This window comes from Perognathus longimembris, chromosome 2 (genome assembly GCF_023159225.1).
Source record: "Perognathus longimembris pacificus isolate PPM17 chromosome 2, ASM2315922v1, whole genome shotgun sequence".
Taxonomy (NCBI): domain Eukaryota; kingdom Metazoa; phylum Chordata; class Mammalia; order Rodentia; family Heteromyidae; genus Perognathus; species Perognathus longimembris.
The window spans coordinates 42,677,066-42,693,434 of record NC_063162.1 but is presented as its reverse complement, the minus strand read 5'-3'; the positions used below and the strand labels follow the sequence as shown (position 1 = coordinate 42,693,434).

The 16,369-nt window shown below is 36.8% G+C and overlaps 1 protein-coding gene across 1 annotated transcript in view; it reads left to right on the top strand.

Moving 5' to 3' along the window:
- Positions 1-16,369, top strand: part of Ctnna3 (catenin alpha 3) — a 1,259,651-nt gene that overhangs the window by 847,150 nt on the left and 396,132 nt on the right. The window contains exon 11 of the mRNA XM_048338867.1: positions 5,638-5,794. Coding sequence (XP_048194824.1) covers positions 5,638-5,794 — 157 coding nt within the window. The remainder of the gene's footprint in view (positions 1-5,637; positions 5,795-16,369) is intronic.

Here is a 16,369-nt window from a genome sequence, read left to right as displayed (position 1 = left end):
AGTTTCTTGTATGTATATCAAAAGGAAGGGTTAGCCTGATGAGGAGCTTCCTCCTGAGTAATGCTTTCATTCAGGAGCCATCCCTTTATGGCTAAACAGAGGGTTACAAGTCTTGAGGTCAAAGTTGGATTCCACTTACTTAGCTGCTTGTAGACCTGGAGTCTAGAACAAGTCACCTTTCTTCACCATCATCCTCAACTCTACCTCCAAAATGCTTTGACCATCTCACATAACATTATGAGTGTAAAGATTGTGGTGAAAAAAATTGCATGCTTTCATGTAAACTCTCATGGTGATTTTTCCATAAATTAAGTATATCGTGAGGAAGTCAAATGAGTCAACCTTATCAAACCTGAGGGAATTTGGACAAAGGGGCTGAGGGAAGGAGATGCATTCTGTAGCTTGAACATCATGTAAGGAGTTCGGGAAAGAATGCCTGGATTTACACTACTGCCTTGTCATTACTGTGGTTGCTAAAATTCCAGAATTATTATTGTGCTATCCATTTAAGCAGATGACATAAATCCACCTCACATAAAGCTTATATACACTTGAGGCACGATATATCTAGTTATTTTAATTTCCTCTACATGCTATGACATTGAGGTAATCAGACCTTTAGGTACTGAACATAACTCATCTTTTTAATCCACAAAGTGCTTTTGTTATATTAACTAAAATTTTAAGATTATTTTGAAGCAATGCCAATAATGAACTATCTCTGGGAAAAATTAATTACATCATTTATTTCTTCATTTTCAGTAATTGTTTTTTGAAATCTTTCAAGAGAAGTATCAGATAAAAGCGCACTGAATGATAGAATAAGAAGGTACCTAAAAGAACGCAGCTAATGGAACAGCGATCCCCACATTCAACAATCAGCAGTGATCCCATTTCCAACAACCAGGGAAAACACATCCTTGGGAGTAGATAAACTTCTTTTATGTATTAAATCACAGTTTGAGATAAAACAACATGCTCACTTTATCTGCTTGACTTTTAGTCTTATAGCTCTTTCTGTCATTTTGGACAAATTACTCAATCTCCTTGTTCTCCATATTACACTTACACCCTGGGTCAGGATATAGATAGGATTGCCTTCAGTAGATGGAGAAAAAGTTCACACAGATCACTGTCTTCTACATGGCAACCTGTATACCCTTGTTATGATTGCTCCACTCTTATTCCATTTTCAATGGTATTTTAGAAGTAGAGTAGAAAAAGAATTAAAGGAAACCATCGTCACACAAGAGGGAGGCATAAAGAGATAGGAGTTGTTTGTCTCTGAAAAAAGATTAAATTTTTAGAACATTTTTATAAAGCCTTCTTTATCTTGTGCTGCTATTTTCAGGAAAAGTCATCACCTTGCTATCAAGACAGTTAACATAAAATATTACAGTGGAATCTAGGTTCATTTTGTCCTTGACAGAATACAGGTTGCTTTTATGGAGAATACACTGTAGCTCTGACTGGGGCCTAAATCCCATAGGATTTTCAGAGCCTTCGTTAAGAAAAACAATGCATAGAGTGCAAAATGTTTTAAAGTAGTTTGTAACTTAAAATTTCAAAAAAATATCATAAAATAACAAATGTAGTATTCATATAAAATATATGTTGGACATACCCCATGAAACTCATTTCTTCTCTCCCTCCCTTCCTTGTTTCCTCTCTCCTTTTTCTTTTCATTTCCTTTTTCCCTTTCTCCTTTATTTCTTTCCTTTCCTCCTTTGCCTTTTCCTTTTCACTCTTGATCATTGTATAAAAACTCTACACAAAGCTGAATTTAAAATCACTTAAAATTAAGATTTAAAAATTATCAGGGAAGGTATAGGGAGGCATAATTACATCTGAGTTTGAGAAAAAGAAATGTCTCTCTAGTAAGGAGAATGGCTTGGAGAAAATAGCCACTGGAAATAGAAAACTATTAATACTATTAAAATAGTACAGTTGGCTCAGAGGTTGAGCCTGGGTTTGAGTCCCAGCCCTGCCAAAACAATCAGACTGAGTTCAGTTCAGATGAAATAAAAGCTTAATTTTTAGGACACTGTGACGTGTAAATCTGGCCAACCAGCTAAATGCAATTGTCCAGTGGTTCTAATATGTATCACTTCAGCCATAATATAAGACACATAAATGGCACAGAAGTGGATAATTCTTTTTGAAAACCTTTTACAATGTTTCAGAAAGTTTTGAGAATGCTCATTTTTTGTTCTTTAGCTTATATAACTAAAATGCTTGAAGAATGACAATGCAAGGAGGGTTAGTACATCTTTCAAAATGTGTCAGCTTTTAGTTTAAGCTAAATATCAGGTGAGTCCAGTAGGATAAAGCCTTCTCAACATGCAGTGATGAATCAGAAAGACTGGATCAGTGGCAGACCTGAAAACACCCTCACAAAATACCCTGACATGTATTCAGGACTTCATTTCTCTGTACCACCAGTTCAAAAGTACACTTCACTTGTGAAGACATCGCTTCAACACAATCACAGGTGTGCACAATTGTCCAATGGCAGGAACAATGGACTGCTGAGACCAGCGCTCTTGTAGTACACAGAAAGGTACATGGTATAGTAGGTCCAGAAGCCAACAGCTCTCATGAAGGGACATAATAAAATTGTTGATGCGATGAAATAAAGGAAGAACATTATAGATTCAATACACTAAATAATGCATATTATATGTGTGCATATGTTATGAAATAATATTTCTCTAAACAAAGAAAAAAAAGAAAGGTACATAGTAAGTTAACAGGTTAATACGACCCTAAAATGGAAATAAAAAATATGACAGTCTATTTTCATAAAAATGAATACATTTCTCTTCCATAAATTAATCTGTATGCCATTGAAGTAAGGTGCAGTCTTCAGGTAGCAGTAGAGTCTTCTTTTCATTGTTGTCATGGTACAGAGGCATCTCCAACCTGGGTCCATCACTCTGCTGTACCTACAGGTTTCCGAATAGAACATGCTTTCTTTCTTTTTTTAATGTCCTCATTATTCTTGATTTCCCTTAGCACTTGGCCTTTTGAAAAGATCTTTATTGTCTTGTAACCCTTCAATACCTTAGTTTTCTGCCTCTTTCCCTGATGAGTCCTTCTCCTGCCTTTATCTCCTCCAATTGACCTTTTTCTCCCAATGTGTATACTTTCCAAAGGTCTGTTCTGTCCTTTTTCTTAAATTCATTGTCTTCTTTGGATTTCTTCCAAATCGATTACTGACTCTTCTTTGCTGAACATCCTCCTGGAGGTCATGCTCTATCTTGTTGCTCTACATTGCTCAGATCATCCCTTCCTAGAAAAGGAAAAATCATCCCTTTTCCTATAACTTCTACTTCTTTTTCAGATTCCAGTCCTTTGGGACATTTTTCCTTATGAAGATACCTTTGTGAGAGCTGCCTTCACCCCCACATCACAGCTGCATCATTGCACATGGCAGTGGATCTGCGCATAGGCCCAGACTGGTAGCATCACCATCAGCTGGGAACATAGAAAAAGAATCAATTCTGAGGCCCACTCTCCAGACCAGCTGAATTAGAATCTCCAGAGGGAGGTGGCTTAGGAATGTGTATCTTAACTAGTGCTCTGAACTGTTCTGACAAAGACTGAAGTCAGAACCAGTGGTTGATTGTCATTGCTCAGGGTTTGGCTCAATTCCCTAGTACATTGTGGAATGTTTTATGACAGGAACCGTGATGTCATTTTCACATCATAATGAAAAAATGCACAGTAGATAAACATCATTTATTAAAATGACTTCTAATTGTACATTTTTATGTCTAGCATTGCATTTTGTAGGCTGATCAAAGAATCACTTTCAAATTAATAGCACAATTGATACCTAATAGCATTTATTAACAGTCTCTAAAAGGTGTCCTGATTTTCAAACTCTCTGACCTGTCACACTTCTAACAATACTGTAATCATTCTTCATTTTATTCATGGACAAATTTATTAATCATCTTTCCTTAAGGAATAATTTATTCTGAGATATAACCAAGACATATTCATCACAGATTATCTGGAAGAAAAAGTATTGTAAAGCACCTGAAATTGTACTACCCAGAAAGAACCACAAATGGTTGTATAGGTTGTGTCTTTTCCATCTTGCATTTCCAGCATGTTCTCATGCATTTTCCTTATAGAAATGCCATGGAAAGAAGTACAATGTTCTTCAATATAATATATGATTGTTGTCCTGTTGGCAATTTATTTCCATGTCCTTAAATACTGTCCCACATATTTGTTAATGGTTCCATTGTATTTCTGGTAATCAACCTTTTCCCTATCTGCATATAAATACTGTCCCACATATTTGTTAATGGTTCCATTGTATTTCTGGTAATCACCTTTTCCCTATCTGCATATTTTTCACTTTAATTTTATTGTAAAGGTGATGCACCGAGGGGTTACAGTTACATAAATAAGGTAATGAGTACATTTCTTGTCAGTGTTATCCCCTCCCTGGTCTTCCACCTTCCCTCCCCTCAACTCCCCTTCCTCTTCCATATCTTCTTTTAACTAGCTGAGAGTTCTGTGAAGTCCTTTTCATTGCCTCTTCATCACAGCTCAGACACTTGTGTGTTCTTGTAACCTCTTGTGGGAGTCTCCTAGGTTTGCTTGGAAATTAATTTTTCTGAACTGTAGCTCTGAGAAAATTGTCCAAAACTTGACACAACCCTCTAGTTACTTTCCAAATAAGGCTGCTATCCTAAGCAGGCCAAGTGTGCCTGCTGCTGCCTTCTGTACACCCAGGGTGTGGCTGACACCATGAATACATGCATTGTAAATGAGCAGCAAATGTTAAAGTGACTTACTATCCTTACAGGATTTTCTACTTTATCTTCCCTTGAGTCTTTCAACTGCCATCTTAACTTCATGAAGATGGTAGGGTTTCTTGTGTCTCCATTATTGTCATATTATTTAACCTAGAATAGTACTTGATATATAAGAGATACTTGGCATTAATTTGAAATATGCAATGAATTACTTTATGAATACCTTCTGTGAAACATTTTAAAATTCTCAAACAAATCCAAGCCCTATTTTAATGATTTCTCAATGTGAACTTAAATGCCTGGTTAAAAATGTTATTGAAGCCATGCCTTAGCACTTATTCCTCTTGACCTTGTATATTTCAGCCTGTGCCTATAATCCCGTCTTCAGGAATAGTGGCTTGAGGTTTGGGTTGAAAAACAACTAAGGCATAAAAGGGTTGGAGATGCAGCTCAAATGCTAGAGTGGTAGAGTGCTTCCTTAGTAAGCACAAGTTCTTTAGTTCAAAACCAGAATACCACCCAAACAAGTAAACAATCCTTGACTACTACTTGCTTTTATGGCATTTATTGTATATTGTACTGTTTTATCCTGTACTTTCTACTAAAATATTAAAACACAGATTTTTATAGACACTTATGAGCTCCCTAAGAAACAGGTACCAATTATCATCCTATTTTCTGTGGTCCTTTCACAAAAATACTTAACTTGTTTAATTGGTAAGGAAAGTTAAAATAAAAATCAAAGGGAGGAATTACCCATATAAGCATTTTTACCATTCATTCTGTGGTTTAAAATAAAGAACACATTCCATTTGTACAATTTTTGAAGAAGTCATGGTGTGAACTTTTTATATCTTCTCAGATTATTAATGCTGCACTTGCTTTGGCTGCAAGACCCAAAAGTCAAGTGGTAAAAAACACTATGGAAATGTACAAGCGCACCTGGGAAAATTACATACATGTTCTCACTGAAGCTGTAGATGACATTACAAGCATTGATGACTTCCTTGCTGTGTCTGGTATGTTCTTCGTTGTTTTAAAAAATTTATTTATACATGCACTATTGTTGAATTTATAAAGTGGATAATGCTGAATGCAATTAAGATTATGTCAAATAAGGAGTCTTTTATTTAAAAAGCTCTCTAGAAGTGAAACATGGTTATGTAGTGGCTGAATGCATGTCACCAATAGTCCCCTCTGGCATGAGGAGACTCCATGCCCTGTCTTCACAAGTAAACAATTTATGCAAAGTCATAATTCATAGTCTTTCTTTTCTTTTCTTTCCTTCGTTCCTTTCTTTTTCTTTCTCTCTCTCTTTCTTTCTTTCTCTCCCTCTTTCTCCCCTCCCTCCCTCTCTCTCCCTCCCTCTCTCTCCCTCCCTCTCCCTCCCTCTCCCTCCCTCTCCCTCCCTCTCCCTCTCTCTCTCTCCCTCTCTCTCTCTCTCTCTCTCTCTCTCCTCTCTCTCTCTCTCTCTCTCTCTCTCTTCAGCTCAAGCTTAGCACTCTACCACTTTGAAACACAATGCCACTTCCCATTGTCTGGTGGTTAAATGGAGATAAGAACCTCACAGACTTTTCTGCCTAGGCTGGCTTTGTGACCCTCAAATCTGAGCCTCCTGAGTAGCTAGGATTACAGGTGTGAGCCACCAGTGCCTGACTGTAATTCATAGTCTTAGTCAAGGTCTTATTCATTGTCAAAGCACTACAGAAGGTACGAGCTGAAAATCTTAAGCCTTCCTCAAAGTTGCAATTTAGAACACTGATTCCAAACCATTCCACATTACCACCTAAAATAGTAAGGAAATATGTTTCAAAGGTTGAACTTCTTAAGGAAAAAAATCTTTCTGGTGTCTTCTAACAGAGCTCCTCTTCTACATGAGAACTTGGTGACTTATCCACTCCTAAAATAAACATTGGCAAATGCAAATGGAATTTCCATGATGAATTTAGATATTGCTTGGAAATGCTTAACAACTGACTAGAACCAGAGGAAGTTGTTGCCCTAATGTGTTGTACTTTTTGATTTCTGTGTCAACACTACTTTACTAATGGAGGTTTCAGGCCACTAATGTGAAGTTTCTGAACTCTGAATTGGTAAGGAACAGGTAAAATGAGCCCACCTGAGCAGATTTGAACAGGACCTAGAAAATCATCAAGCATAAATCAGCCACAATGTGATCTTTATAACTAGTCACTCAGTACACAAAACTCATTTCTATTAGCATAAATAGGAAGACATGATTGTTGAAGAGACAACCATACATGTCTACCCAACAGGCTGAGTAGCTGCTGGCTCATTTCTGTGCCTTCATAAACCTATATTGCATTAGTTTAGCCTGACTCTACTCCCCCTCCCCAGTCGCTTCTTATACTTCTTCAACACTTGCTTCCACTGGTGATGACATCTCCTCACAAAATTTCCCCAGTCATGTCAGTGATTAAGAACCTAGCTAAGGGCTGGGAATATGGCCTAGTGATAAGAGTGCTTGCCTCGTATACATGAAACCCTGGATTCAATTCCCCAGCACCACATATATAGAAAACAGCCAGAAGTGACATGGTGGCTCAAGTGGTAGAGTGCTAAACTTGAGCAAAAAGAAGCCAGAGACAGTGCTCAGGCCCTGAGTCCAAGGCCCAGTACTGGCAGAAAAAAAAAGAACCTAGCTAAGCCCACACGTTGTTTTAGTACCAGACTTAAAACCCTACTATCAGGGTTCCATTGTATGATTTTTATTGCAATAATAACTTCTTTTTAAATAATAATTACTTATTTATTGTCAAAGTGATGTACAGAGGGGTTAAAGTTTCATACGTTAGGCCATGGGTACATTTCTTGTGCTATTTGTTACATCCTCCCTCATCCTTCCCCTCTCCTTCCATTCTCCCCCCATGAGTTGTTCAGTTGGTTTACACAAAACGGTTTTGCAAGTATTGCTCTTGGAGTCATTTGTCTTTTTATCTTTTGCCTCTTGATTTTGATATTCCCTTTCATTTCCCTAGTTCTAATACCAGTATATACAGTATCCAGGGTACTCAGATGAGATACAGTGATAGTGAGGAGACAACCACAGGAAGGGAGTACAAGAGGACCATCAAGAAAAGAAGCTACAGTTTCACATGGCATGTTGAAAATAATTACAACAGTTATATAACAGTCATTTCCATAACATGGAGTTCATTTGACTTAACATCATCGTATGTGTTCATAAGGGCATAGGTATTGGGCACTTCTGATCCTTTGCTACGACTAGCCTAAACCTGTGCTAATTATTCCCTATGAGGGAAACCATAGAATCCATATTTCTTTGGGTCTGGCTCACTTCACTTAGCATATTTTTGTCCAAGTTCATCCATTTCCTTATGAATGGGGCAATGTCCTTCTTTCTGGCAGAGGCATAATACCAAATTTGAGAGACACAGGGTAAACAAAGACAAACAACTACAAAAGCAATACTTGCAAAACTGTTTGGTGTAAGTGAACTGAACACCTCCGTGGGTGGGGGAGGGAAAGGGGGAGGAGGGAGGGGGGTATGAGGGACAAGGTAACAAACTGTACAAGAAATGTATCCAGTGCCTAACGTATGAAACTGTAACCTTTCTGTACATTAGTTTGATAATAAAAATTTGAGAGAAAAAAATTCCATTGTGTATATGTACAACATTTTCCTGATCCAATCATCTACTGAGGGGCATCTGGGTTGGTTCCATATTTTAGCAATGACAAATTGTGCTGCGATGAACATTGTTGTGCTGGTGGCTTTAGTGTGTTCTTTTTTTTTTTTTGGCCAGTCCTGGGCCTTGGACTCAGGGCCTGAGCACTGTCCCTGGCTTCTTCCCGCTCAAGGCTAGCACTCTGCCACGTGAGCCACAGCGCCGCTTCTGGCCGTTTTTTTCTGTATATGTGGTGCTGGGGAATCGAACCTAGGGCCTCGTGTATCCGAGGCAGGCACTCTTGCCACTAGGCTATATCCCCAGCCCCTTTAGTGTGTTCTTGTTTGTGGTCTTTTGGGTACATGCCCAAAAGTGGGCCTGCTGGGTCATAGGGGAGCTCTATGTTTAGCCATCTCAGGAATCTCCATACTGCTTTCCAGAGTGGCTGAACCAGTTTACATTCCCACCAACAATGAAATAGGGTTCCCTTATGGCCACATCCCCTCCAACATTTGTTATTGTTAGTTTTCTTAATAATGGACATTTTTACTGGGGTGAGGTAGAATCTCAGTGTTGTTTTGCAAAATAAACAGAAAGCCTGCAGATTGGGAAAAGATCTTTACTGGCCATACAATGGACAAAGTCCTCACATCTAAAATATATGCAGAACTAAAAAAAATGAATTCCTCCAAAACAAAACCTCAAAGAACCAATAGCCCCCTCAACAAGTAGGCTAAAGACTTAAAAAGAGACTTCTCTTATGAGGAAATGAGAATAGCCAAGAGACATATGACAAAGTGCTCTACATCACTGTCCATAAAAAATGCAAATCAGGTTTCATGTTTTCAGATGTCTCATGGTCTGATTCAGTATGGTGAAAGTTATCATCGTCTGTCAGACTGTAGAAGGGGAAGATTGTTTTTACGAGGAAGCTGCAGATGGGCCTAAGAGCAAATGACTTCCATGGTATTCTTTTAGGATTATCTTCAGAGTAAAATTCCGATTGTGTGCATCTGTTTGACGGATGAATGAATTGGTAACTTAGTTCATAGTGGCTATCAATGGTAAATTACCTGTAGAAAATTAAAACATGAATTTTTATAAATATTTTGCCCCATAAAATGAGAATGGCCAAGGGACATGTGATGAAGTGCTCTACATCACTGGCCATGAAAGAAATTCAAATGAAAACAACACTGAGATTCCACTTCACCCCAGTAAGAATGTCCATTATCAGGAAAATTAATAATAAGAAATGCGTGAGGGGATGTGGCCAAAAGGGAACCCTACTACATTGTTGGTGGCAATGTAAACTTGTTCAACCACTCTTGAAAGTGGTATGGAGGTTCCTTAGAAGGCTAAACATAGAGCTCCCCTATGACTCAGCAGCCTCACTTTTGGGCGTCTACCCAAAAGATTACAAGCAAGATCACACTAAAGCCACCAGCACAACTAAGTTCAAAGCAGCACAACTTGTCATTTCTAAAATATGGAACCAACCCAAAAGTCCCTCAGTAGATGAGTGGATCAGAAAATGTGGTACATATACACAATGAAATTCTATGCCTTTATTAGAAAGGACGATACTGGTCCATTCTTAAGGAAATGAAAGGACTTGGAAAATATCATACTAAGTGAAATGAGCCAGACCCAGAGAAACATGGATGCTATGGTTACTCTCATAGGGAATAATTAGTACATATTTAGGTTAGTCCTAGCAGAAGATCACAATAGCTATGCCCGTATGAACACTTAAGATGATGTTAAGTGAAATGAACTCCACATTATGGAAACAAGTAGTTTGTTGTAATTACTTCAGCATGCCATGTGAAACAGTACTTTTTTTAATCTGTTATTTCTTTCCCATGATTATACCCTTGATATCACTGTATTTGATCTTAGTACCCTGGATACATGTATTAGCACTAGAGAAGGGAAAGGGAATACCAAAATCGAGAGACAAAGGATAAAAAGACAAGTCATTCCAAAAGCAATATTTATAAAACCATTTGTTATCAAGAACTGTACAACTCATGGTGGGGAGAGGGAAAGGGGGAGGGCAGAGACAGGTGAAAATGAGGGAGGAGGAAACAAGTTGGATAAGAAAGGCAGTGAGTATACTGCCTTACATATGAATTTGTAACCCCTTTGTCCTTCACTTTGACAATAAAGAAAAAAAATAACAGATTTTGCCCTGTAAATGAGTTTTGTTTCAGTAGTCAAGAATAATGTTTGTTGTTAGATTTTTAAAATAAAAATAAAAATCTTAACTCTCTAAAAGTTATCTATTTTCTCCCAAATCATTTGTGAAAACCTGTGATTTCTTAAAGAATTAGTTTTCCTTTAAGATAGAAATGTATTTTTTTTGTCAAATTAGTAAGGGAAAGGTTTTCTGGACTTTTTTTGTTTTACTGTTGTTAACACAGATGAAAAATCACCTGATTAAGATATTTGCTTGTAATTTTGTTTTACCTTGATGAAATGGTCTGATATTGACTACAGGCTCTTGAAATAAAAATTACACTGTTGGCAAATGTTTTCTGTTAATCTGTTGCTCTTCTAAATGTAGATTTGTTGTTGATGGCTTTAAAATTATTTTATCCCATTACCAAATGTCTCATGAGTCAAAATGCCTATTTTTGGAAATCATATTTGTGTATTTTGTTTCATACTATACATAGAGAATACCAAACCTAGATATAATCAATCATTTCTGAAAACTACACAAATTATAGATCATACACCTCATGTATTATGAGTTACAAAATTTTAATTGTAAAATAAAACTGAACATTGAGCTTAAAAGTTACTTTGAAAAGCAGAAAGTTGTTTGGGAATTTAGATTCTTTGAAGTTCAATTGTCTATTTTTCATCTTAATAGTAATTGGAAAAATTTTTCCAAATGTATTTTCCCCAAATTTTTTCTGTCCCATGTTGATTCTGTCTCTCCCCACACCATTCACTCTGTCCTTTATCATTTTCTGAAAACATATATTAAAAATGCACCTTAGGGAAAAAAATACACCTTATGGGCTTCCCTGTTTATAAACAGAAATAAGATGAAGTTTCAGAAACTCTAACAAGCCTTTTATAGTGCCTGAAATCCCCAATGTTATTTGTCCATACGGGAATATATGAAAAAAATATATATAAGATCTCTGTTTAAGATGCAAATTTACACATCAGAAAATAATATATGTGTCAACTTTTTGAAATATTTTGTGAATTGACTGCCAGTGAGCTATAAAATTGATTGAAGGAAGGACTGATTTGGACCAGGAGAGCTATTAAAAAAGCAACAACTAACAACTGATTAAATATGTGAAATTATAAGTGCAAACTTTCTTTCAATCCTTCATTCATTAACTACTTATTGTAAACCTGTATGTACTATGCACTATGAAAAGTATGGAGATTGAACTCCGAGTACATTCTAGTGGAGTAGACAGCTTTTAAGACAGCTTAGAGAATGGAATGGTTGAATAGATGATATCACACAAGGAATGAAGTAAGCCACTGAGCATTCTGACAGAACCCTGTTGATTAGAGTTAGCATTGATGTTTCATTTTTGCCAAAAATATTCCTGAAAATAACATTCTTTTGACTTAATGAATTATACTATTGAAAGGTACCTACAGAAATCCTTTACTCCATATCCCAAATTTCTCTCAAATATACCCATCCCCCCATTTCATCTTTTCCCACACTTGCCCTTGAGTCTTCTTAATTGTACATCCTGCTTCCACAGTGTTTTCACAGGTTCTTGATAGGTGTTTGTTAAATAAATGCTGGTATTAATATCCCTTTTAAGCTCTGTACTAACCATTTTCACAGTTTATGTCTTATACATTCACAAAATGTGTAGAATGTTGGAATTTATATTTTTTATAAAAAAAACCTTCAAGTTATACAAAATAGAACATTTGGCACTAATCATCACTATGCTCTCTGACTCTGACATAGGAACACAAAGATAACTCTGATGCTGCTATCAGAAGGACACAACAAGGTAATCTGTGGTTGAAATTATCATGTGCATGACCTTTGTCTTCTACAAAACTGCAACCTAAATCATTTGAAGAAGGGAAATTAAAATTAATCTTCAATGTGCCTTCATGAATTAATACAAAATAAGCATATTATATTGTTAGCAAGATCAAAATGATAAATTAAGTACCTACAGAGGAAGTACTATTGAATATCAACACATATTAGTATACTAGTAATTGGAATAAATAATGTCCAACATTTTATGTATCTACACAGGGTGAACTACAATTATAACTAATTACCTATGACAAATCAATTCATGTATACATTGTTTTGGGCCTACATCCAGGTAGAATTTTCATTGATTAAAGGTATCAAGGTATGAAGTGCTATAATATAGATATATCCTTTAAAATGAGGTGTTCTGATCATGTCCTACAAAAAAGATTTTGTTCAAAGTGACTTGAGCACTTACTATGCACAAAGAAGTAAGTATTCCTATAAAGGGATAAGTAATATTTAGGCAAGGAAAAAATGCAGCATTTTCTATCACAGAACTCACAAACTAACATATACAAACTGGATTTCAAGCGATTACAATACCTATAGAAAGAAAATCCTGTGCAATTAATGCTGATGCAAAATCAAGGCACCAGGGAGAGTATTTTCTTAAAAGAAAGCTGTTGAACTGAAGTAGGCCTTGAAGATATTGGAAAACCATTCCATAAAGAAAAACAAAACCATTGTGAAGGTGCCTGTAAGTGTGGGAGTCAGCAAGCTGGCCAGTATAAGGTACAAATCTATCTTGATTCTATGTCTTCAGATCCTTTCATTTCTATAGGAGAAAGAAAGACATCTAAACTTTAAATAGCAGCATTACATTTATTCAGGTTTTAAAATACTGAATCCAGATGCCAGAGCAACTCTTACAGGAATACATATTGTAGTTCTAAATAGGATTCGTAAAATGGAAAGAAAATAATCCTATATAGTATCTTATTGTTGCTTTTTCTACTCTGTCTCCAAAAAATTAAAGCTGATGAGTGATACATAGCAATGGGAAGGTGAGGTGAGATGGTGATGATCCTAGTTCAGACAAAATAAGTCAGATCTCCCTCTACTATGAAAAGAAGTTTTTTTAGTTTGTTGCAAGTGTTGAACCAGTTTTGCCAGCACCATTTGTTAAAGAGGCTATCTTTCTTCCAAACTATTGTTTTAGCTCCTTTATGAATGATTAAGTAGGCATAGTACTGTGGGTTCATTACTGGGTCTTCAATTCTGTTCCATTGGTCTTCAGGCTTGTTCCGGTGCCAATACCAAGCTGTTTTGATTACTATAGCTTTATAACACAGCTTGAAGTTTGGTATTGTAATTCCTCCAGCACTGTTCTTTCTGCTTAGGATTGATTTTGCTATTCGTGGTCTTTTATTGTTCCATATGAATTTCTGGATTGCTTCCTCTATATCACTTTGCACCAAAATCAATTCCAAATGGATCAAAGACCTCAAAATTAAAACAGATACCATGAAAACACTAAAAGAAGTAGTAGGAGAAACACTTGGGCTCCTTGGCACAGGATGGAACTTTCTTAACAAAGACCCAGGAATGCTACAAATCAAAGAAAGGAAGACAAATGGGACTGCATCAAACTGCAGAGCTTCTGCAGGGCAAAAGACATAGCTCACAAGATAAACAAAAAGCCCACAGATTGGGAAAGATCTTTACCAGCCATGCAATGGAAAAAGGCCTCATATCTAAAATATATTCAGAACTAAAAACATTAAATTCCTCCAAAACAAAACCGCAAAGAACCAACAGCCCCCTCAACAAGTGGGCTAAAGACTTAAAAAGAGACTTCTCTGATGAGGAAATGAGAATGGCCAAGAGACATATGAAAAAGTGTTCTACATCACTGGTCATAAAAGAAATGCAAATCAAAACAACATTGAGATTCCACCTCACCCCAGTAAGAATGTCATATATCAAGAAAACTAACAATAATAAATGTTGGACAGGATGTGGCCATAAGGGAACCTTACTTCATTGTTGGTGGGAATGAAAACTGGTTCAGCCACTCTGGAAAGCAGTATGGAGATTCCTGAGATGGCTAAACATAGAGCTCCTCTATGACCCAGCAGGCCCACTTTTGGTCATGTACCCAAAGACCACAAACAAGAACACACTAAAGCCACCAGCACAACAATGTTCATCACAGCACAATTTGTCATAGCTAAAATATGGAACCAATCCAGATGCCTCTCAGTAGACGATTGGATCAGGAATATGTGGTACATATACACAATGGAATTTTATGCCTCTACCAGAAAGAATGACATTGCCCCATTCATAAGGAAATGGACGAACTTGGAAAAAATTATACTAAGTGAAGTGAGCCAGACCCAAAGAAACATGGACTCTATGGTCTCACTCATAGGGAATAATTAGCACAGGTTTAGGCTAATCACAGTAGAGGATCACAAGAGCCTAATAGCTATGCCCTTATGAATGCATAAGATAATGCTAAGTAAAATGAACTCCATGTTATGGAAACGACTGTTATATCACTGTTGTAATTACTTTCAACATGCCCTGTGAAACCGTAGCTTCTGTTGTTAAGGATCCTTTTGTATCCCCTTTCTGTGGTTGTACTCGCACTGTCACTGTATCTTATCTGAGTACATTAGAAACTGTATATACTGGTATTAGAACAAGGGAATTGAAAGGGAATATCAAAATGGAGAGACAACGGATAAAAAGACAAACAACTTAAAAAGCAATACTTGCAAAACCATTTGGTGTAAACCAACTGAACAACTCATGGGGGGAGAGGGAAAGGGGAAGGGGGAGGGGAGAATGAGGGAGGAGATAACAAACAGTACAAGGGATGTACCCGAGGCCTAATATATGAAACTGTAACCTCTCTGTATGTCACTTTGACAATAAATAAGAAAAAAATAAAACAAAACAAAAAAACGAAAAGAAGTTTATTTTATTTTATTTTATTGTAAAGGCTATATACTAGGGGTTACAGTTACATAAGTAAGGTATTGAGTACATTTCTTGTCAAACATTATTGCTTTCCCTTTCTTCCTGACTCTTCTCCCTACACCCAAGTTGTAAAATTCTTTTCCAACAGTATGTCTTGTGATTATTGCTGTTGCATCGGTTCACCCTTTGTCCTTTGTCTCATTGTTATTTCTCTTCCCTTCCCCAAATCAGATAAATGTATATACAAGATATGGGGTACCAAAATGAAGAAGAATAACAGCAGGGGATAAAACAAAGGGGTTGGGGGAAGGACAACAAAAGATTAAAAAAAGAAGTAACTTCACACTGTACATTAAAAAAACCCTCTTGTTTTCATATTTTGGAGTTCATTTTTATTAAAGTAATTTTATATGGTCCTATGTAGATAGTATTGTGCTATTGTGAACCTCTGCTAAGACTATCCTAGTTAGAATGGCCATTATCAAGAAAGCAAATAATAACATGTGCTGGTGGGGATATGGACAAAAGGAAAGGCTACTTCACTGTTGGTGGGAATGTAAAATGGTTCAATCACACTGAAAAGCAGTGTGGAGCTTTCTCAAGACTAAACCTAGAGCTTCACTATTGTCCAGTAATCCCATTGGCTTTTACCCAAATGATCACAAACAAGGCTACACTAGAGTTACCAGCACAACTACGTTCATATTGCAGCATTATTTACCATAGCGAAGATGTGGAACCATGCTAGATGCCCCTCAGTTAAGGAATGGATCAAGAAAATGTGGTTTATATACACAATGGAATTCTGTGCTTTCACTGAAAAGAATGGCATTTCCTCATTCGTAAGGAAATAGACAGACTTGGAAAAAATCATAAGTGAAGTATGACAGACACCAAGAAACACAGGCTCTATGTTTTCCTTCACTGGTGATAAGAAGCTGTTCCTCACCAACATAGTCCATTGA